Source organism: Betta splendens, chromosome 4 (assembly GCF_900634795.4).
Source record: "Betta splendens chromosome 4, fBetSpl5.4, whole genome shotgun sequence".
Classification (NCBI taxonomy): domain Eukaryota; kingdom Metazoa; phylum Chordata; class Actinopteri; order Anabantiformes; family Osphronemidae; genus Betta; species Betta splendens.
In genome coordinates, this window is record NC_040884.2 from 26,118,243 (window position 1) to 26,143,220 (window position 24,978).

General features: G+C 38.6%; 1 protein-coding gene across 6 annotated transcripts in view; it reads left to right on the forward strand.

Annotated features, from left to right (window-relative positions):
• Nucleotides 1-760: 760 nt before the first annotated feature.
• The window catches only part of si:ch73-63e15.2 (protein strawberry notch homolog 2), a 43,752-nt gene continuing 19,534 nt past the window's right edge, over nt 761-24,978 (forward strand). For 3 of the 6 annotated variants that reach the window (XM_029146293.2, XM_029146294.2, XM_029146297.2), the window contains exons 1-4: nt 761-926; nt 10,368-10,594; nt 11,544-11,629; nt 15,919-16,042. In XM_029146293.2, the coding sequence (XP_029002126.1) occupies nt 10,487-10,594; nt 11,544-11,629; nt 15,919-16,042 (318 nt within the window). In that variant the 5' untranslated portion in view covers nt 761-926; nt 10,368-10,486. Of the gene's footprint in view, nt 927-10,367; nt 10,595-11,543; nt 11,630-15,044; nt 15,617-15,918; nt 16,043-20,582; nt 21,024-24,978 lie in introns of those variants that run through there. The other 3 variants (XM_029146295.2, XM_041070277.2, XM_029146298.3) reach the window with 3 other exon arrangements.

The following is a 24,978-nucleotide window of genomic DNA, read 5'->3' on the forward strand; positions in this document are numbered from 1 at the left end:
GGTGTCTACAAAATAGAGTGGCTGAGCTTATATCATGCAAAATATGTTTTTTACTTTCAAAATATAATTACACCATCTAGGTCTATATTTACCTAACTCTGCATTGGGTAATACCTTGCCATATTTCAGCTGTGCAATACACTTTTTGTTAAGTCCTATTTTATTTTGCCCAGTTTCCAATATTATTATGCTGTTGCTATTAGGAGTCAAGTGTGAGTGTTTGGATATTCTTGATTATGTACTTAGTGGTCTATTACCAGAATTACTATATATTGTCACCGAAACATTCTCCTCAACTAATTTACAGCTAAAACGTGTTTAAAACTCACTTTAATTAGTCTAATTTAGTTATTCAATAGATGTGTCTGTGTTTTCTTTATAGGTAGAAAATGTCTCATTCAGTTATTCATATCTTATATTATATATATTACTGCCGTTATATACACTCGTACGCCAGACTGTGTAAAATAACATTCGGTAAAAATAACAATGAGCGAACAGCATGAAGACAGTGAATATCCGGGTTAGTTATTAACAGTAAGCTGAGCTTGGTCTCAGTTTACTGTTGTTGTTATTTTGGGGATATTACTTAATGTGTTGACTGCCAACAACTACTGTATCTGGTTAATTACTGCTTGCTCATTAGACGTTTGTGCACATGTTCAGGTGTAACTACCACACATGACTGCGACGCGCTATTTATGGCTGTTCTGCTCTCGATCAACAAGCGACACTGCGCGTGACGGCAGCGGCGGAAATATTTTTTCGCTATTCAAAATGGCACCGTCTGAATCAGGAAGTGAAGAAACCAACTAAGAAGAATAAGTTGGATAAAATTCCTCGTTGATACTCTTTTGGCGAGAGCCGTCGCTCAAATTCGGCGTGTGCGCTCGGAGTTTGTATTGAGAACAAGTAACACGTAAACGGTGAGTATATTTCGACGGTATCGCCAAAAGGCGAAGCGACACATCGGCAGTTGCCTTCTAAAGAGACGCGTTCTGCTCAGCCTCTCCTAGGCGCGCACGTTTTTCACGACGGGCTACGCCGCTCCTACAGCTGCTGGCTCGAGTAAAGCGCCGTAGACGACGCCGTCCATAACCTGGAGATGAGACGAAAAGCGGATATAAAACCTGTGATTATTAAAGATTTAATAGTACTCGACGGCGGCAACAATACCTAGGTACTTACTGTGTAGTCAGCTATGGTGTTACAATTAGCTTAATATGGCTCGTCACTAATATATGCTTACTCTACGTTTAACCCTTTTTAACTACGACCTACATTTTATGTCAATGTCAAAATCCACAACATTAAATTTCCTGAACAAACTAACTAGATCAACGCGTTATCCCTTTAAAATTCTACGACAGTGTGGAAATCGAACATACCCCACCGCTAAGAGCTATGTTAGCATAGCTAGGGCAGTTAGCTTCAAGAAGTACGCTTGGTTTTGTCAAACTAATGTAGGCTGTAAACACATTTTGACCTCTGAGATTGTCGAGCAAGACACTGGGAAAACATATTTTGAAGTCAGCAGTATCTTCCTTGCTAATGATTGTCAGGTTTCTCGCTTGTCGTGCGGGAAGCTAACAGCAGTAGCACTAATACTGTAACACAGCTTTAGCTGCTTTCCTTTGTGCTGTAAGTGGACTAATGTCCCGGCGAGTAATTCTTCAACGAAACACATATTTATGCACTCTGCGATGGAGCTTGTGGGGCCACGTTACATTGAACGTTTCTGTCGATACATCGACAGCTACACACTTTAAAATATTGGCTTAAGCTAGTCGCAGGAAAACCTAGGTAACAATCTGAGGCCACGTCGAGTTGAAAACTACTGTAACGTTGGGTCACACAAAGCTTCTATAGATACAGCGCCTCAAGACGAACCGTCTGTGTGTAATAAAGGGAGAAGTAGCTAAAGCACACGTATTGTAAATGATTTTAGTAACAAACTTCTCCAAGTCTTTATTGTTATGTTCGCAAACTGCATATATTGTATATAGGAACACATCTACGTCTATGTGTGTAATGAAATATATCTAACAACGCTACTACGTAACTTTGTTGTAATTGTTACGTAGTAAGATTCGGAGTTGGTGTTGTTGAGTTTTCTAACTTAAAATATACAAAGATAATACACAGGGATTTTAGAAACTACAGGAATGATCGTGTCGAAATGAAAACAGGTCCCACAAAGCTGCACTTTGTAGTTTTGTCCCTGTAATTTTTACTTTTGGGATCCAGGGTGTCTTTTGCCTGCAGCCAGGGCTGATCGAGCCTCTTCCAAGCTCAGTCGTAGTAGGTTGCCTTGATGGCAGATTGTAGTTTCCTCTTTGTCACTGGATGCTGGTTGGTCGCTGTATGAAAGGCCAGGTCCCCCGTTAGTTTTAGTGGGGCGTTCTTAAGCCGGACCAACGTTAAAACAATATAGACGTGGTTTAAGTTGAACTGTTAAGCAAAAAAATCAAATTAAATACATCACTTTTTGTTCCATTGTATTCATGGTAGTATGTAACAGTTAAGATGCATGTTTATGCAGCACAGCTTGCCCGTTTTTTTAATTTCTTACTGTGTCAGATGATTGATGGCTGCCTGCAATGCGGGGACCCCGAGGGCCACAACACACAGCATCAGTTGACATTGTGTTTAAGATGGTTGCATGGGGTTATTTAATAAAGCATGATTAGCAAGTTGGTCAATAACTTCAGAGACATGGTCAGACATTTACTTTTACGTGTACAGTTCAGGTTTGTGTAGTGGACATTAGAATATTTAGCGTATTATCATAATTATAATTACAAGCAGCTAGCAGCATACCTTTTAGGTATTAGATTATGCCCCCTGCTTTGTGTCCTCTGGCCTCCCCCTTCTTTCATCTTTTCTAGCATCTTTTTTCCTCCCCTCTTTAGGTGGTGCCAGTGATAAATCTCATTTATGGCCCGTGGGCTGATTAGAGTGAGAGTAAAAAAATGTGGAGTGGAGGAGGGGAATTGAGGCTGGGTAATATGTTTGATTCAGTTCCTGCTTTCCCAGAATCTGCCCTTCAATTGCTAATAGTTCATGTATTACACAAAACTTTGATGTCTGCTCACAGGAGATAAAGAATATGTGATTTCTGATGGCAATACACTCGTACACATGTTTTTAGTTACATGTGAAATGTGAAGTCTACTACAGTAATCAAGAAATCAACCATGAGGCTGATTATGTTTAAGACTACACTGCTTATAGTTAGCTGTGTGATTAGATGTGTGAATAGCCCATGTACCGTATCTATACTTGAAGCCACAGACGAGCTCTATGAGTTATGGGATGCACAAACACGCAACTCTCTTCACCCTTTTTCTTAAAGTTTTCTGTGTAAGAAGTGTTTCCTAAAACTGTTTGTAAAATGAAAGTAAATTGAAGAGAATGTTTTTATTGACACGGAGCTATGCAATTGTTATCAGCTGCATGTGTTATACAAGGAAGGCAAATCCAAAGATTAAATGCTATTTGACAGGTAAATGTTGAACAACAGTAGATCAGCTTGTCTGCATGATTTTCGTATTGCAGATCTAAAGAGGACCCAAAACATTCTTCATATTTTATACACTTGAGCTGTGAGTTGATTGTTTTTATTTATTTAAGGTAAAATCTTACTACACTACTAGACTACTTACTACTATAATTTCAAACCTTTTCACTAAAATAGCAGTACTTTCCTCCACTGCAAGCAGTCAAGATTGGTATGAAACTAAATAAATATCCAAAGTCTGTGTTTTTTTTCAATACTAAACAGCGTAAAAGAAACATTAGGATAATACAGCAATACAATGAAATTCACTGACTTCCATCGTCAGACTGTCATTGAACTTTAAGATAATATTGATATTTTTATTTGAGAATTCAAACATAACTTTCCACTACATGTGTTGCATGTAATATAAAAACATAGCTGCCCTTAAGCATAGCAAATAAATGAAAACACTGGAAACCTCACTTGCACATTTTCACACATGATGCAGTTGTTAATTTAAATGTATTTTTTTATCTTTAGATGGAAAAACTTAGCTTGTTGATAGCCTCACAGTGACCATGGCTTCTTGTTAAACACTGGACTTCTCCTTTAATAGGGCTAGAATGTCTGCATATGTTGCACTATGGTTGACTTTTCTTTGCCCTTAAAGAATAAGAAACATTTGTTTTCTTGAAACATGCTAAATTAAGATGCACACCGTCATTCACAGATTTTGGGAAGCCACTTTTCAGAATATCGTACAAGATAGGATAACATTTAGAATGCAGTGCAATAAAAGGAACAGTAAATTTAGTTTAGCATTCACTGGACCTTTTGTTATTGTCTTTCAAACAAGCTCTAGACATGTTACAATATATAGGTTTTTGATTCCTTAGTTTTATCGCTACCGAAAAAGTCTTTTACATACTTTTTCAAGAACAGGCTGTGCCTGTGTGGCAAAATTTCTGCAGGGATTACTGACTGGCTCGCTGTGGTGTTAATGTCCGAGAGTACGATGGAATCCTCATTTGACCCCGTCAGTCAGCAAGCTCCTAGCTGGATCCCACAGACGAACTCCACTGAACTTAGCAAAGTGGCACAAACGCAGCCCCAGACAGGCTGCCTCGTGCTGAACTGTGGTGCAATATTGCCATGCCTGTCAGTGAAGGAAGATTCATCTGAGGGGAGCAGAGAACTGTCTGGGTCTAAGCAGGAGTAGGGCAGAGTTCAGAGAGCGTTTAACACTTACCTCACAGACTTTTACTGTTATGTGTTTCAGTGCAATACAGAACAAAGTGGTAATTTGTGTAAGCTGTTTTTGAGGTGAAAATTGCCCCACATTGCCACACTGATATTTGGACAGCTGGACTAGACTCACACATGGTTTCTGTTTGTAAGATTGCAGCAGCAGTGTTAGTGCCTGGGTTGAATGCATGCGCGTCCTGTGACATGCTCTCCAGCTGAGTAGCCTAGATATCGCTTTCCTGCAGTTCTGTTTGCTTGTGAAATGTGCTTCCAATGGCTTTTGCCTCACATTATGACAGACTCACTGAATAACTAAGGCTCAGAGGGTTGGGTTAGGGGTGGAGATTCAAGGCAGGGATCCAGCTGCCTCCAATCAGTGACAGAAGCCTTGTGGGGGTCAGAGTAGGTGAGAGGCATCAGGCAACGTCACCAACTTGCTCTTATAAGACCAACAGAGAAAGAATAACAAATCTGCATGGACAGGGACAGTGCAGTGAGACCTGCACTTAGCAAGGGAGGGATTGTGACAGAAACAGACTAACAGCAAATGTTGCTAGGTAAATGGGGCACTCTCACTAATAATATAGTAATAATGAGACTATGCAATATTACATAGGTTGATACAGTGACAAGACGGAGCGGGAGAGTTGCAGAAATGCAGAAGGAGATGGTTCATATTTTGAGAATTGAAAAAGCCAGTATGAATAGACTACATTGTTCAGATGGGAAGTATCTGAAAGATAAAAACAAACCTACCACAAGACCAACAATATTATCATCATTATGTTCTGTGTTAAAAGCAGTGATGCATGGCGACAGTCGTTATTTGGTTATGTAAAACAACTTGTAACTTGCCCAGCATTTAGATACAAAAACAGAAAAACATTTTTCTTGTTAAACACACAGTTATTTTGAACAGGTAAATGTGCTTTGTTTATACATTTCTTTACTCAGAATGCATTACGTCTTCTGAACACCTCACACCGCCAGAATGTGTCATCATCCTTCTGTTCTGAGGAAAATAGGACGAAGAGGCAGCTAAGTAGTTAGTTCCCTCTTTGATGTATTCTGCCTTTGATCTATTTCTGGTGGGTGCTGGTAGTGGCACCAGAAGTAGAAGGATGCACTTCTAAATTAGTGTCATCAAGCCACTGTAAATCATTGTTTGATCTGTTTTACATCTCTGTTGCTCTTTGCACCGGTGTGCTGCAGTCATCATTGTCAAAACCTTCCATGACTGGGTCTTTCTGCACCGAGAGAGACTTTTGTCTTCACCTGTCCTTATTTGCCAGAACAAAGATGTCCTCTGAGCCCCTGAGAGCTCGTTTAAGGTTGCCTTGTATGGATAAATCACTCAATAGAATGTCTCATTCTATTGATGTTAGTAGGCAAAAATGTATTATCAGGATGCTGGTAAAATGACTAAATGGGCCTGGGTGGCTGCTTGGAGTGGGTTGCTGAGACCCTAATCACAATTAACATTTCTTTTGCAAGTAGCTAAATGTTTGAACCTTGCCTTTCAGTTAGACAAACTGAAATAACTGCCCGTTTGTTAAACAGGCTCTTGTGTGCTGTTCCAGTCCAGTAAGCCCCTTTGATAAATATTTGAACGGGCAAAATGCAATAACAACAAACTCTTAAAACCCAATTTGTTTCCATTTCCTGGCTTTTGATAAGACAACAGATTCGGTTACACAGCCATTTGATCATTATTCTTTTGTGTCCTACCCGATTACTGGGTGGTTTCAGACCCCTTATGACAGTGTCTGGAATGCTGAATGGAGATTCTGCTAGTGGGCATAACAGGAATAGTTGGGCACATAATGTCTGCATTCCTCCATATTTGTGCCTGACGGTATGCATCATGCACATGCATTGGTACATGCGCACAGAAAGGCAAGTATAGACGTTTGTGTCATAAAAGGTGCTGATGAATAATGTAGGCAGTTTTAAATGACTGAGCCCTGTGTTTCCCTGGGAAGTAACTTGTTCCTTTTATGAATATTTCATCACAGCAGCTAATGAGTCCGGCCAGTCTGGGCAATTATAACCAGCTAACAGGCCCCTTGCTGCTGTGGTGTAAGGCAGCTTGGTCTTGATCATTTCTAACCTGATTACTGGCGAGAGTGATGGACTGAGTGAGTGAGTGAGTGCTGTGCAATGGTTTGAATGATTCTTGTCAGACAGGTCATTAGTGGAGACATATGTGCATTTCAAAAGAGTGAAAGATCCCAACAGAGGCTTGTCACAAGGGAAACATTTGTATGCTTTACAGCAGCACGATACTGAGAGTGTGCCTTTGTTACTTTTGAGGAAATAAATGAATGGGCCAACCAGGTGTCCCACAACGAGGCTTAAGACAACCCAGAGGAACAGTAAGGGCTATTGTCCTATGTCACACCTATGAAGATGATGAATTCTTAGGGATTATATGTGCATTATAAGAAGGGTTTCAGTGTTTTGTTATGGACACAAATAGATTTTAATTGCATGTGGCAGCATGAGCATATGTCAACACTCCATATACATATGCATGTGCATTCGTGCATTAGGTGGCACACGCGCTAGGCAGTGTGGTTGGTTGCTACCCTCGTGAGCCGTAATCGTGATTTAGCAGCTTAAGGAAGTCACACTTCCCTGGATGATCCCCATGTGCTCTGGCAGCCACTGAAAGTAAAGTCCACCAGAATTCTACCAGTGAGTCTTTCTCCACAGACTCAGTCACCTCTCACCTGCACTTGCTTTTGTGTACCGTTGTTGCTGTATCTTTTAACACAAACATTCATATTGTGAACATTCATGTTGTGATTTTGAAGAGACAAAGACATGTTGCTTGTTAGCCTCCGTCGGGCTGACAGACATGCACAGTGACTCATACAGCCAGGGGGAACCAATTGGCCTAGAATGTAGCTACATAACTGGAAATACTGGAAAAGTCATCACTAAATCTGCCTCTTGCTAGTCCCTTCCTCTCCGCAAACGTTAGTTATTTTGCTGTTTTGTGATGATGAGCAGCCTTTACAGGGAAGGGGTATCTGGGACCACTCATACAGTGATCTGTATTGATTATCCTCAAAGGCTAGCTAAAGTGGAGGAGTTTTAGGAAAGAGCACAGCACAAGACAGGATAGTGGGTGGAATGGCTGGGTGGGTGATAGGGGACAGCAGAGACTGGGCTTAATGGGAAGATACTGGGAAGAATTGTCTCTTTAACATTGTGCTTTCAGAAAGTAAACCTTTGCATGATATACTACGTGACTCACTGACATTGCTGTTGAATAATAATATCTATCAATATTTAGTCTACAAATGTATTTTGATGTGAATCACAGCAACAACCACATAACGCAAAACAATGACCATGACCAAACCATGTATTAAACATAGTATCAGAAGAAGTAGTAGTAGTAGTAGTAGTTCAGTTTCTTTCTCTCGGTTGCTAGCTCAGCTGATATTTCACTCCTCTTTTAATCTGTCAGTCAGTTAAAACATAAAGCTACCAGACCTATAACGCACAGGGTAAAGGATGTTTGTGAGCTCAGGTTTAATACTGCCCCTAGAGGCAGCAGATTTAATGTGAAGTTGTATCTAGCTTGGATTACTCGTAGCCTGCAACAAAATTGCATTACAAAACCACCATTATGTGTCCTGGTGCATCTGCAGGCTGCAGAATGTTTGGAGATTTGCAAATCTCTAGCACCCAAGGCGCCTCACAGGGCTTTCAATGCAAACTGCTCCACGCTGCTTTACCGTCCTGTCCCTGCCTTCGCATGAGCTGGAGAGTTTGGAAGGCAAGTATATTCAGGACGTTCTCACAGTGATGTTTGCCTGTTGTTTTTTACATGCTTACATTCTTTCAGTCTTATCCAGACAGTATCACACTGGGGGCCTTGGGGTAAAATGGCCTCTCTAAGTGTGTACTGAATGTTCGAATATGTTTGGTTAAGTCGATGTTTCTCTCTTTCTTTTACACGCATTTACAATTCTAATACACAAAGGCCGCCTTATTAGTATTAGTATTAGTATTTAGTATTTGGCACATCAGGTTTCTCTCCCCCAATGAACATGATTAGGAGCAAACTGGAGAAACAAGTGAAGGAATATGCATACATAAGTCAGAAGCTGGTCAGATTTGCACCTGCACACCAGGATAAAAAAGCGTCCAGCTTCCTTTTATCAAAGCCTAGTCGTATGGCAGCAGATGCAAATCTTATCTGGCCTGTGTGAAACCACATCAAACAAGTAGGTGATTATGGTCAGTTTTTTAATTTATATACTTAGGAGGAGGAATAGAGAGAGAGAAAGAGAGGTGTGTGTATATATATATATATATATATATAGCTTTAATACAGCTTTAATATTAAAATTGCACATTTACTCATTTTACTCAGAGCTATTTACAGTTAGCGGAGAGATATACTACGACGACAATATACTACGATGTTTTTTGTGTATTGTATCGTATGTCCTCTGTGCAGCACCACATGAAATTGGAAATAAAATCCTCAAGATATGAACAATGTCAGTACTGCCAGCATAAACGTAAATGTAAACATAAACAAAACTGTGGCATTTGGAATCACAGCCATTTTTATATATACACACTCCCGTTTTTGGGACAAAGTAATTTACTGTAAATAAGGGTTGCCATTAATACCCGCTGCCAGCAGCTGCCTGTGTGTCAGTCTTTTTGCCTCCTAGTAAGTAGCTGCTCCCTTGTATTCAGGTGTCTATCAGGTGACCGACGTGGCCAGTGAACTTTTCTATGACTTAGGAAACTCTGGTAGCGTTAGCATATGTTTAGGATCATTATCCATGTGCAGTGTAAAGTGGTGTCCTATTAGAGTAGCAGCATTTTACTGAATGAGGATATAGTATAGTCCTCTACATTCCAGATTTCATCCTGGTAATTATATTACTCAGCTTAACAATAAACACTAGTAACACAGTTCCACTGACAGGCATATATGCTTACTTTGTAAAATTGCTTCAACCATTTCCTCTTGCCATGTAATTTCCTCCTAGTTGTCTTCTTTGGTATTTTGCTGTTGCTGACCTGCCACTTAACTCCAGTCCAATGATTGCCTCTTTCATTTCCATGGACACTGTCTTTGCACTCATGTTAAGGTGCAATTGTAACACTCTGAATCGCCTCCAGGCCTTTTATGTGTTTGATTAGTCATGAAGTAATGAGGGAACATGTACAATTACATGTGTATGGAAATTTAATTAAAGCTGGATTTTTTTAATTTACATCCCAAGTGTTTAAAATTTGATATGGTAATAAGGACAAATTCCAGAAATGTATTTTGAATTCAAGAGTGACTAATATGATTATAATATTTTTACCCTTGTGAGTCTATACTGTGTCTGTTTCCGAAGTGTGTTAAGCATTATGTGTAAAATTCTGCCTATAATGTTTCATTTAAATATAATATGCATTTACCGTGCAAGCTTAAATAGTATATCAACAGTAAAATATTCCCTATTGGGGATTTGGGCTTTAAGGTAGATTTTACACACTGTTCTAATTTTTTTTCTTGTTTTCATTTCCTCCTCTCTCTCTCTCTCTCTCTCTCTCTCTCTCTCTCTCTCTCTCTCTCTCTCTCTCTCTCTCTCAGGTCATGGCGAGCATTTGCCCTTGTTAGAAGTACTATCTTAGACACAGCCATCACGTGGGTGGGGGTCAGAGGGTGTGTAACCTAAGTCATCTGGTGGTCATGTGTCAAGCTTTGGTCTAATGCCCACCCTCCCCTCAGCGCTGGTCATGGACGGGGAGAACTACCTGCATCCAGAAGGCCCTCAGTTGGACAGCACCTTGTTCTCTGATCATTCCTCTAACATGGAGGTTTGCTATTTTATTAGATTCTTTTTAGATTTTATTTGCACAAATAATTCAATATATATTGTATTTATAAGTTTAATCTAATATATGTTTAAAAAAACAACTTGTATCAAATTTCAATCCATTTTTATTTTAACCTTTATATTTTTATATTTGTACTTTTATATGCTATTAACATTTAAGTCGAATAGTGGATTAAGTTTGTTTACTGTTTTCATTTGGAGGTTTGTTAAAGCTTTAAATGCTCCTTTTCTAGCACATGTGCAGCATTTACTTTCAGTTATGTATTTATTTAACCATGGAACGTAAAAAAAGATAAATCTGTATATCAATGGTTCTATGTAATTTCCAAAACAAATTAACCCATTTGTATGTAGCTGTATATAAAATTAAACACCTATCTGTTGTCCAGATTGCCACAAGTTTGACATCAGTGTGGCAGGTCAATCAGAAACAAAACAGCTTTTCTATTTCATATTAATTTTCAGACAAGCTGTTTCTGAATTATTCACAGTTCTTGAATAGATGAGATCTAAGAGGTTTTCTTAATGAGATGGTCTCACTTATAACTAGTAAGAAAGACTAGTTATAAGCTGCCAGCTGCCTACAGTTGCATAAACCCTTTCAATTCTGTTTCAGTTTCAAGTTTAATTTGCCATATTACTTATCATAGAAATAGTCCCAGATGTTTTGAGCACCCCCTCCTCTTCTAGGATAGCTACAGATATTCCAGAGAAATTCTCTTGTAAAACTGAAACTGCCTGTCTGCCTGATATCATGGCATAGTTGTTTGACTGCTTAAGTACTTACACTACTATAGTAAAACAAAATTAACCCTTTGTAATTCGTTACATATTATATGTAGTTTCACAAAGTCATAGGATGGACCTTAAAATTGTGCATGGTATAATGTGCTGGTGACGATAACAGATTTTAATTTTGTGTGTTTCAGAGTTCAATATATGCTTCTGGTTCCTGGGGAAACTTCTCTCAGCAGCCTGGGTACAGCATACATTTCCCTATGCAATCTGGAGACCAGTAAGTGCTCAAACATGTTAAAATGCTTAACATTAGCATGAGCCACTCAGCCAAGTTAATTGCACTGGTTCACAAACTAACCTTAACTAACCCTAACAGCACACAATACCAAGTTCACCCTACAAACAACATCCTTTAGATTAAAGACTGTAAACCATTGGTATTGGTTGCTAACTACTGTGTATTTCACACAAGTAAACAAAATGTCCCAATTGTAGTTATTGTCCCCGTGTCTGCGTGGGTTCTCTCCGGGTTCTCCGGCTTCCTCCCACAGTCCAAAGACGTGCATTAGGTTGATTGGACTCTCTCCATTGCCCGTAGGTGTGAGTGTGTGTGTGTGAATGGTTGTCTGTCTGTGTGTTGCCCTGCGATGGACTGGCGACCCGTCCAGGGTGTACCCTGCCTCTCGCCCGTAGCCAGCTGGGTTAGGCTCCAGCACCCCCGTGACCCCGCATTAGGGAATAAGCGGTTTAGAAAATGGATGGATGGATGTAGTTATTGTGAGTGTGATGTGTGATTCAGGGGGTTCCATGAGAATTTTGTTGTTCCCCTTAGTTAGGTGCAAGTCTCTCTAACAAAGTTACAAAGACCTGCAAACTGCAAAAGTATATTAATATAGTTAATTCAAAAAAGGCTTTAATAAACCCTCACAAAGACAAAGGTTGCTCATACATTCTGTTACACTTTTTTCACAGTATATCCATCCATTTTCTTAACCGCTTACTCCCTAAATTTTTCACAGTATATGATATAGCTTGCAGCTTGATAGCAACACCTCTTTAATGTAAAGTATTCAGTTGGATGTCATGTCATATCGATTGTCAGGAGGTCTTTGGCATCTCAGATGTGCTGCAATGTATAAAGTGAGTAGAAAGCATAATGCTATGTCTGGTGACCCCATACCAGCATGAAAATAAGTTGCATTTATATAAATTGGCATTTATATAATAATATATAATATAATATATAATACATATGTTTCATTCAAAGGAAATCAGGACATCTTGCTCATACAGTAATTCTGTCTGCTGCTGTGCTTCTGTTCTTGTTTGATATTGTGGGGCAACTTTCCACTTAAGAAAAAATATTGTCCTGTTTTAATAACATTAGATCTCATTACATTCAAGTGACAGCATGACAGCAGTCTTTTTAATGGCTAGAACATCAGTTGCCAGCCTTTTCTAAAGCCATCACTGTGTTTTATCAATGTAAGTTGTGAAATGTGTGGGTTCATATTTCTACACATTGTATCTGTTGTATGAATCATGCGTGGTAAGGACTTCATTTAGAGACAAAAGGAACTTATATAGTCATATTTGTGACAATAGACATAACTGAGGAAGTGTTTCTTTTAAATATTAAGCGTTTTGTATTGGTATTGCTGTGTGTGCAGTGTTTCTTTGAAAGTTCAAGCACCGTATGACGTGAGAGCACATTCTGTGGCTTTCAGGTTTACTCAAAGCGGAATTTTCTGACATCAAGCTGGTTTTACAAGACTCGTATCTCACTCTGCATCTTACATTGTCAAAAAATCACAATCATTATGCTTCTAGAACAAGATTAAAACAAGGTTACTGTAGAGATTAATCTGCTTTTCAATATTGAATCGTAAAAACCATCTGACAAGAATAACATGTTAATGAAATATTATTTTCTGTTGGGTACCGTTAGTCCCAGGATGAAGGGACAGAGTTCTTACTGTAAATGTATAGTTCCTGCATCTGTTTGTGTCAACTACTTGCATCTCTTACTGTTATCCTCATACATTTCAGTCTTATGCTTAGTGAGGCTCCCTTCTCACCCTGTATTTGCTGACTGCAGGGTACAATTAAGATGCAGCTGACTGAACTTAGATACTCTCACTTATCTATGCAAATCAGATGAGATCAAGGAAGGAACAGTTATGCAGATTCAGAGTTTCTTCAAGACAGCAGCAACTGACAAGAACACAGTATTTCTTAATTCATCTGTGTCTAAGGCAGCATCCCCAAGAGGGTTGTGGTGGTACATACAGTACTGAAAAACATAGAAGGTTTTTCTATATGTAGTGTTAAACTTGAAGTGTGATAGAAAGCTGCCAATTGTGCAATAATACAACAATAAAGCATGGAGAATGTGGGATATTTATCATGTCCAGAAACACATTATTTGATGTTTGAGCAGCTGTCCTGTGCACATACTTGACAACAATAAGTTTGAATGTGATTCAGCTCTTAAGTAATGTATGTTCACGTTCCTCTTCGATTTGCACAGACTCTGTATTCGTGGCTGATGCAACGACAATATTGTGGCAGAAAATAAACTATTGGAATCAATATATTAATGAATAATTAAATGTCATGGTGTTTCCTGTTTTTCTCTACTTCATTTTTCTGCAATCAATTATAATAGAAAAAAGTTAAATTACTTTGCAGCTAAGGGAAGTAAAGGTTTGTGCTAATTTGTCGTGGTTAGGTCTGTGTCTGACAACAGAATAATAAGAAACATGCTTCTGTTTTTTTGTCCTGTATGATTCTATGATTGTTATCAAGGCTGTTTCTGTGCAAGACCATGCACGTAAAAAAGAGGTTTCCTGTTGAAATCTATCTTTATATGTTTGTTTTGTCTCTTTTGATCTAGTTGTACAGTGAGTAAGTAAAACTCAAACTTAGCTTTCTCTACACTCAGTCATATTTTGTCGTGCTGCTTAGCCTCAGTGTTCTCCTTTCTCAACACTCCTAGCAGCCATACTGAAACGTTTCTTAGTAATGTGACGCACCGTTCACTTGTTGCGCAATGATGAAAGCGTGAGAGTTCCGTTTGATGATAGTGCTCATTGTAAGGAAGATTTCTTCTAAGGAATTGTTGCTCTAGGTTGTTGCTAGGTGTCATCATTTACCACGTTGTCTCGGGTTTCCTGACATCATTTACTACGTTGTCTCTAATGGAAAATCTATTAATATAAAATGCATAATCATAACTGAGCCAGTCACACATTTAAAAATATTAGGTAGTTGCAAAACATTGGAGATTGTCTGATAATCCTAAATCTTTAGTATCTAAAAAAACAGTGTGTTTACGTCCTTGTTGTCAGTTGTTTTTGGTCTTGAATAGAATATTTTAAAACAAAACCTGCGCGATATTAGTGATGTGGACTGCATTATGTGAGAATGCTACATGCAGACAACAGTAAGTCAGCTAGGTTATTAACCAGCTTTGTGTTGTGTTGAAAAGCAGCCAGTGCTGGCTTGCCAAGACATCTTCCGTAATGACATCATAGTCATATCAATGTTGACTAAAGGGCTAGAAAGGGGATTTCCATTCAGGAGGGTTATTATTATTACCATTACAGTGCTCTGATATTACTGGGAACTAAGTTGACCAGTAGGATCTTATGATGGTAGTGTCTTATATGTATATGTATACACTACAAGTCAAAAGTTTAGACACACCTCTTTCTTTGTCATGACAATTTGCATTGTAGATTCTCACTGAAGGCATCAAAGTTATGAAGGAACAAATATGAAATTATGCAGTGAAGAAAAAAGTGTGAAATAACTCTAAACATGTTTTACATTTTAGTTAGAGTAAAACCCAGGAACTGCTGCTGTAACCCATGAAAAATATAATTGAACAGTTTTTTTTTTTAGTTTTGTTTAGTAAAATGACAATGATGAAGCCTGATTTCTAATGTGTATGTAAGTATGTTTGTACACTGGCTTTAGGGCCGACCTTTCATCCTCTAGGCGTGTTTTGCAGTTAATCAGTCTCACGGATCTCTGGCCTATGGCAGTGCTCCAAACCCTGTGAATAGCTTTAGCAAATCGTCCATGTCAGGTTTCGTTTTACTTTCATCTTGAGTGTCAGCACAGTGGTTTGTTACATTATGATGACTTATAGCTAAGAAGAAACTGAAAATATCTCATGTTGGGAATATAAGGTCTGAGGACTGATATAGTACTGGACTAAAGGACAGTAGTTACTAAATGATGTGGAGCTTCACAATGGGTATGAGCTGTTCTCTGTATTCTCCTCTCTATTCTCACATTTTTCTCTCATTTTTTCTGAGCTCATCTGTCTTCCCTTGTGTCAGATGCAAGTAAACATATTTCTGTTTTGGAAGGTCAAGTCGCAGCTAGCTCCTTGACTTAAAGTCTGAATGTAGGTTGATTTGGAAAGAAACAGCAGTATGTAATCAGTAATCTGTAATCAGCGATTACTACTCTGTTGTCACAGTGAAACAAAACTGAAGTTAAAGTTATTGTGATGTGTCCATTAAAACAAAGTCTTCTAATCTTCTTCTAATTCAGGCAATACCCCCTGAATGACAGCACTACCACCAACACTCCAGATGTGCACATGGACATGTACTCGGGATTCCCTGACATGGACTTTTCCAGCCTCAACCTCCCAAGAAATGGAGATTTCCCTCAGGTAGGTTATATATATATATCTGTTGATAAAACTATATAAATGTCATTCATGTTCCCCTACAAGAACTAGCACACTGTGTGTGTGTGTGTGTGTGTGTGTGTGTGTGTGTGTGTGTGTGCGTGTACTTGAACTTGAACTTGTACTTGTATCGAGGTATATATAAATTTGGCTCTTCCTTTCTTTTTCCACTTCCTTTCTTACTACTGTAAGACATTTATGATTAAAAAGGAGTCAACATGACGTGGGCATGCAGCTCTTTACGCATGCATCATTTGTATTTTAAGTTTTTTGTCTACACAGCACTTTCTTCGCTTGACATAAATAGGAGCCAATTGTAATTACACAGACCAGTGAGTTTCTAATCTGAAGCCCATTCGGGTTGAGTTTATGGATGCCATTGTGAAACAATATTAGAACACAGTATGCTGTGGTGATGAATTTTAAAAAAGGAGCAGATGATCAGAGCTGCAATATGGATTAACCCAACCACTAGTAAAAAGACTTATCCGACATTACGTTGAGGCTGTTCACATGGATCTGAAGTATTTTTATGTATTTCCTCTCAAATATTAAATCTGCTTTTTAGCATGTTAAAAAATGAGTAAATAAATTAGTAAATAAAAGACACTGAAAGGAAATATGTTATGTTGGATTTGATAAAAATTGTTGTGCATGGGAGGTCTGATATCTGTTAAAGTTGTTTTAGACTTGTTGGTGTATACAGCACTGGCTTCACTTTATTACCCCCTTCGTAGAAATATATATATATATATATTCTGAAAGAAAGCACAAATGAACATAAAAGCGGTACACTAGAGTTTCACTTCATTGTGTCATCACACAGATGTATGTAAGAGTTCCGCAGAAATGGCAGTATGCTTTCAATTACATTAAAATGTTTTGCATTCATATGTTATGCCAAGGGGATTCTGAGAACAAAGGCTCTAAATGAATACTTTGAGACATAAGAAGGTGATGTCTTACTCATCACGTGTGTTGTTGTGCTGACAGTATTCAGTGATTCACATGGGGTTTCCTTAGATTTCCTCATGTCTGGCTTTCACAGTGTTCTTTGTATGTATGAATGCTCATAATGAATCTAACTAATTCTGCAGTGATTGTCTATGTCATTTGCCATTCAAGCATGGTTTAGTATAATTTAGCCTTTTTCTTGATTAATTCACATCGAAGCAGCTTGGTTTCTTTACTTTGGGAGTGGAATTATATGGTTTCAGTGTGTGGCCATTTCTGCTTGTGTTGTGCCTTCTCAGCTGTTCTTTCTGGTTTCTGGACACTCCCTACCATGTGAGGCATGCTAAGAAAATGTAAGTCATGGGGTCACCATGACGAACTTGCCAACTCACACTCAGCCCCCTTTTATTGTCCATTTTCTCTACTTCATCCATGACGTGTACCATTTCAGCCATGGCTTCATTTTTCCCCCTCTTCTTCATAACCAGAGTCTGTAGTTCTTCTTGTCTTTGTTCAGTTGAACCACAACAGAAGAGAAGTACTAAGCTTAGGACAACTGAGTGGAATTGTTACTGTTATTGTTCTGTTTGTCAGGTGACTATGACATGTGCCCATTTCCCTGAATTACAGCTGTAGAGCTATTAGTGAAATTGCGTTCAGTTTGCACAGCTTCGCACTGTGATTTTAACAGTTGTTTATGGAGTTCTGCAGATCTCTGTTGGAATATCCTTATATTTGACAGAACACTCTGTTGCATGTGGACAGGATGTATCTATGAGTCAGTAGTTTGCTGGTGACTCGAAAACAACAGCAAATGTTTGTTTTTATTAAAATTAATAGACTTTGCTTGAGACTTGATATCACTCTAATATTTTATATTTATTGATAAATACTGGCTAAAAAAGTACCTGAGCAGTAGTGGATGAAATACAATGTTTATATTTGTAATGACATTTATTTCATGTATATAAAACTGACATCAGTACCATCACTGTCCCAGTTACACAACAGAAAAAAGATTTGCAAACTCTCTGCAGCTGATGCAGCTGAGACTGTTGCTGTAAGGCAGCAGTACTAACTACTAGAACTGTAGCTTCAGAATTTAATTATGTCAAAATTATTACCGAATATGTCATTACCAATCTGCATGATATTTTTCGGGCGGTATCAAAGTTAATTAACTGTTGAGAATTACTGAGAAACAAAGCCCATCCTAAATAATTAGAGTAATATTCAGATTAGACCAAATAAATATATAACTGCGGGTGTTCCAGGAAACCTTAAGACTCAATTTATTTTATTCTCATTGGTTTGAAGGAGGAACTGTACACTGACAGCAGGACGTGTGCCCACCTGGCCAGACTTTGGTTGAGCAGGTGGGCATGAAGCTCTGTGCAAAGTCACAGCATGAAAACAAGACTTACTGGAAGTCATACAACAGAACTCACTACTTACCACTTTGGCTAACCTCAAAGAGTGAACAACACTTTGTACCGACAACACACTAAATACTATATACTATGTACAGTAATATACATTATTCTAACAGACTTTGCAGCACGTTTAGACATCCTGACATACATACTTTATTGCCTCACACTTTTGTTGGTCCTGTGTGTATGTCCTTTTACTATTACACATGCACATGCTCCTCTGTGCATTGCACAGTTTTCATTTGCATGAACTTTCAAAGCTCTTTTCACTTTTGTTTTTGTGATTTTTTTTTTCATTTGCTATAGACATCAAACCCAAAACTCTGAATGGTTTCTCAGCCTTTGATACATCATGTCATGTCAATGATGGGCAGATAATAGTTAGGATTTAAAAGTCTGCAAAGCGGGCCAAAAACAAACATCTGAATGCATTCTCAAACCGAGTTGAACAATAGGCAAAACCAAATGGCTTTCTGTATTTTGTCCATGGATACATGCAGAGAACATTATCTTGTTTTTCTTGACATATTTGTTGTGGCCAATAAGAGAGATAAGATAAATTAGTTTTTGTTTCTAGGATACTCTCTAGTACATACAGTCAACTGACCTAGTTTAATGGAGGAAGTTAAGGGTTAATTTAGAGGTTTGTTAATAGATAGGTGCACTTTCTTTCATGGGAACCTTGAACTTTACATGTCCTTTAGGTATTTGTTTAAGTCATGCTGAATTCCTAAAAGCTAAGATTAGAAAGTTGATTTTATTGACATATTATCATTTGCAGTGTGGTGACATTTGTCAAAAATATAATGTCTGTTCACGTGCAAATGTGCGCATCAGAGGAAGTTTATGTTTCAAAATGAAGCATTTATTTTAGAGGATTAGAGTCAGTATTAAAATGAAAAAGTAATAAATACATCAGAATCAATAGCCAGTCACATTTTCATGTCACAAGCCTTATATATATATATATTCTTTATGCACAAATGACAATAAAACTTCTATGTCCAGCATGAATCCTTAGCCTGTGGTGCAGTAAGGTTCTTATTTGTGTTAAGTTAATCAACAATTCATCCTTCCCCAATGACTCTGTGACTCCACTAATACAAACACATACTTACACGCACATTATTCATAGGATTCCCACTCATACCATGACGATACCATGGACAGGCGCCACTCCGTCTCTGAGAGTCTGACTCCTCTTCATCCAGTAGAGATGGACATTACAGTATCACACCATGCTGACTTGATATCATTTATTCCTGGAAGCAGGGTGTGCAAATGGACCCCTTTATTGTAAGAAGACAAATCATATTAATTCTATTTTAAATACCACAATTTCATCATTTACGACTGGGTCTGTTGCTCTGTTGTAGTGATGGCACTACATTGGCTTTGATCACCATCTTGGATTTGTTATTAAACCCTGTTGAAATCACATTCCCAGAATATTCATCTTCTTAATAATAGCACTCGTGCTTCCAGTAAACACGACATTGCACATATGAGATATTTGTGTGTAATTGTGCAGATAAGAGTACTTATACTTACTTACTTACTTAAGAGTACTGTAGCAGCTTGAACTTGAATATGTTTCTAAACAGTTCATTTGTGTTTGTCAAGTATAATAAGCTTGTGTCAAAATAATGTTTATGACTCTTAAATCAAGACAACTGAATTCTTTCAAAGGTGACTCACCTTCTTATTATACTAATTAGACATCTTACTTGCTTTCTTCTCAATAATGTTTACAGCTAAAATCCATAGATTATTATTAACCATTAATTCTTACTAGAACAGCACTCCTGAAATTGAGCTAGTGCAGACAAATAGAAAGAAAAAGAACTAAGGATGAATTAAGATAGACAGTCAGGCTCTAAATATAATAATCGTTAAATAGTGGCCCAGGCCATTAAACATAGCGGTAAGCAGCAGGGTGTGAGGAGCGGCCAGGTCCTCAGCGCAATACTGTTTACACTACAAATGCGGTTGAGTTACACCATGTACAGTAAAATGGGCCTGACTGCCAGTAACTCTAGTCACTTACCAACAAAAGCATCATTTCCTGAAAGCTCCTCCCCTCCTCCCTCCCTCTTCTCCCCACCCCTCCCCTCCCCTCCTCTGCACTCTCACTCACTCTCCAACCACCTTTTTGAGCTCTGAGGAACTGGTCCACAACCACTATGACTAAGCCCTCTATGCAAATACCTGACTGCCCTAGTGAAGCAGGAAGCAAGTTTTAGACTTGCCTGCGTCTGTGTTTGTGAGAGCAACAGAGTTTGAGCTCATTGCCCAGAGCATACCTGAGATAGAGCCAGATGTGTGTGCTGAACCAGGAGAGATCAGTGAAAGGGCTAATGAGAGTCCACTGCTGGGTGGAAGTGCAGCATCTGTAAGGTGTAAAGCCAGTACTTCGACCAACACATGGAAGAGGCTGTCGCAGTCAGGGATTGAAGGTGAAAGAGGAGTGTATGTCTGTGTGTATCTTACCATCCCACACTGAAGCAATTGGACCCATGTCTCTCATGCAAATCTGGACTAAATTGTATTCACAGCTGGGACGACCACTTCCCAAGGTACTGCTACTTTTTGCCTAATTTTATTCTTATGTGCTTAACGACGTGTTGTTTAAAGTCCTATTGTCATTTTGACATTAAAGTCAAGGATGATGAACTGGTTCATTTTTACTTCCTCGTATTAATTTTAAAAATACTTCCTTATTGTTACCGCACTGATAGACCTTGATTTTAACTTTTTAAAGTCAGTCCCGCTGAAGTTTGGTCTTGGCGGCTTGATTTGTTGCTGAAATAACTTTTTAAAACTTAGTAAACAGTCAGTGACAAAGTGGCAAAACTAGGTTTTTACCTTAACTGATTTTGAAAATTTACCTCTTAAGATGTTGCTTCTACTTTATTTTTTGCCCTGTTTTTTATCTGACAATGACACAGAACTACCTGTTAATAATAGCGACAAAAAGGCAACACCTGCTGTAGGTTTGGACTCATTAGAAAGACTTTTCTGGCAAGCCATTGTGCCATTGAGATTCTCATTCCAAGCCAGGAACTGAATGACAAACGGTTGTGTGCCTCATTCCTTCCAATAAGTGCTTCAATCTGATATCTGTTCACGCTAAATAGCACATTTGTCAGCTGACTAACTCATTGTTTTGTAAGCTTTTATTAGACATATTTAATCACAGTGTTGTTAGGTTAAATTTACATTTGTGAAAGGATGATTTCCATAGAATTTCTGACTAAGTCGATTAGTTAATGTCAGCATGTTTTTCCTTACACGATCAGGGGCTTCAGTGGTGTGGAACAGTGTTATAATTGAATGCAAAACAGCAGAATGAAGATGGCCAGTTTAAATGTCTATAACATGACCTGTAGTGTCTGGTTTTGACTAGTTTTGTGTACAGGTCATTTTATTGTTTATTTAACATGCTGTATTACACTTGTATGGGTCTGTCAGGTGGCCCTGTAGTTTAATCTGCTCTAAAATCTATTTTGAATGACATCTATGGATTCAGCATTTGTTTTGAAGTGTGTTTTTTTTTTCTTTTGCGCAGCATGTTTGCCAGAAATCAAGCATATTTGAAACAAATTAACCCATTTTCCTTTAGCGACAGTGGAATTATTTCTATAACAACAGACTAATACTCTAAGCTAAAAGTTGTTTATGTTGAAAAAGAAGTGCACATAACCACAGCGCAGAGCCATTTCTAGTAATGCAGGTGCAGGTAACTGCAGGTATTTTTAGCGTGTATGCATTAGTCATATTATGTTTAATTTAGGTTATTTTTATGGAACTTAACTGACATGAGATTATGTTTTTCAGGACTGAAAAGTCCAAATACATATTCACTCTAAATGATCAGATGTTGCATCCATTCTTAAGGCCTGCGTGCACTAGTGCTGGCAATTAATCGGAGAGATTAGGAACATGAGCATACTGGAATTCAGAACAAAAAGAGTCGAAAAATGAAGTGCAGAGGGAGGCAAAGGGTGATGTTCATTTGAGGCCTGTGTCTGTGAATTAAAAGCTCAATCCAATGTCCAGTCATGATCTGACTGTCATAGCCAAGTGTGTAAACTGTGAAAAAGGCTTTAGTCGCTCTAGGGGGCTAACACAGGTGGCCATGAATGGATTCTCACAGCTGATGTCAGCTGCTGCAGTAAAAATGGGCATTTCACTACCAGTCAGCATTACAAACCTTTGGCACCAAACTTTACCAAAGTATATTCATCATATCAGACCACAAAAAGCACTACGGTATATTATATTTTAATTAGTTCTAGTGACAGCAAAGTTCTTGTTAATTGTTTGTTTTAATGACATCAAACACGTAAGTAGGATTTTTTGTGGGGTGTTGTATAGAAAAAGGAGGAACACTGCAAGTTTGAAAATGCTGCCTGCATTGAATCATGCTTGTTTAGAGGTTTTGTTTGCGCTTCACTACTGCAGTCCAAAGACTCATCTTACAGGATTAGACAAGTGACATTCTCCATTTCTAAAAGTTTCTTTTTAGCCAATGTTTGTCTTATCAGCCTTCACTGGTAGTAAAGCACAAAAATATTCTACATTTTTGGTTGCGTTCACATGGTCCTTTAGGTGAATAAATACTAGTTCCAGTACCAGCCAAGAAGCAAATCGGAAACTTACGGGGAACAAACCTATCACTCTAAGACTACAGATGTGTTAGGGTGTGGGCGTATGTCACACAGAAAAAACGGAAAGCAAGTCGTCTGATAGAGTACGAGGAGCTGTGAATATACACCTCACGCTTGGTTTGAAGTAAAGTAGTAAAAGTATGATACAGTAAAATATTGCTCAATGGTAGAACTGTTACTGAAACAGTTCACTTTCAATTTCAGATCTGTCAGTACTATATTTATGTATGTGTAAATCACTTTAATGTAATGTTTCTATAGATGGCTCTCAGATAACTCAGTTATTTACAATCATCTGTCGCAGTCACGCTGTTTCTCACAAAAGGTTATACCATCTTCACTTGCTCTCAGCTTCTTGCATGTGACAGGTCTAAGCCCTGTTACAAGCATTATGAGGTATCCTGTGTTGAAATTTCTTCCTAACTGATTCGTCATCTTGCGTCGTCACTCCTCTCACATCCACATGTTATAGCCCTGAACATGCAGGCTTACACAGGAATGTGCTGCAGATCCTCACAAACATTTTTTAAACAATTTTATAAATCCATTTTAGGTCTTTATTTTTTAACCTAGTACAAGTGTGTTTTGAGACATACAGTACATCTGCGAATGCCAACTCATCCATTTGTGAGAAACATCCTTTTGGCAGCGTTGCAAACACATAACAGATGAAATCGCTCTTGATGCTTCTGTCTCTCTTGGCTCTGACTTTGATTTTCAGCCTTTCTAAACATTCTGCTTTTTCAAGTTTAACCGTGATTGTCCTCCTGAGCTGTAAAGAGACTCTAAGTTTGCCAACAGCTTCCTGTGCATCAAAGGGCCTTGTTACTCTTGTTAGTTTCCAGTAGTCAGCTCAGTGTAAGCTTTGACTTATGCAAAATAGTTTTTTGAATCAGCTCAGTCAACCTAGTAGAGACACTTGACACGGCATCCTTTTATTTTCCAGAACATATGAAAACACTGGAAAATTCCAGGAGGTTTGTAGGCAGCGAGCTTACAAGCAAGTCACAGCAGATTTGTCAAGGATGTAGAACATACAGACATCGTGACATAACAAAACCCAGAAAAGGAGAGAGACACCAGTGGTGGTTTTCAGTTGCTGGCCCCAAGCCCACCCTGTGAAAGGACACCAACACAGGCCTCAGTCAGGTTGTGTTTATTGAGTGCACAAGGTCAACAGCTGATCCAAAAGGGGAGAAGCCTGGGTGAAGGTTGTGTCAAATGGGTTAAATAATTTCTCCCAGTCCTTCTCCACACGGTACCAAGGTAACCCGATAACTATGGTTGCTTGTAGTGATTTGTTGTAGTGCTTGTTGAGATTTACAGTAGTTTCCACTAATATTTTAAATGGTGTTTATGGAGCTGGGGCATTTTATTTGGACTTATAATCCTCACTGTTTTCATTATGATTTCACTCACATGCCCATCCCTACTACTATTGTCACAGCGATGTTTCATGCTCAGGCAGGATGGCCATACAGAATAATAAGATAAGGGCCCTCTGGGTAATTGCTGCTGTAATAAACCACATTATTTTGGTTTTATCAAAATGGTTTTAAGCATTAGTTGGCGTCAGTACTATGTTACAGTGTGTAGGAGGCTCACGATGTGTGAATTAGCCTCACCATTTAGAGCATATTTGTATGGGTAATAGAAGTGAGTTGGCACTACATTGAAATTAGTATCAGCAATAATGAAGTGTTGGATTAAATAGATCTCCTTCCTTCCGCAGATCTCTGTGGGAAAGCAAACCTAGAATAACAACAAGGGCCTGGGAGGGTGGGGGGTGGAGAAGAGGGTCGACATACAAGGGGCCGTATGCTTAAAAAACTGGGAATAAATAAGCAAGACTTGACAGAAA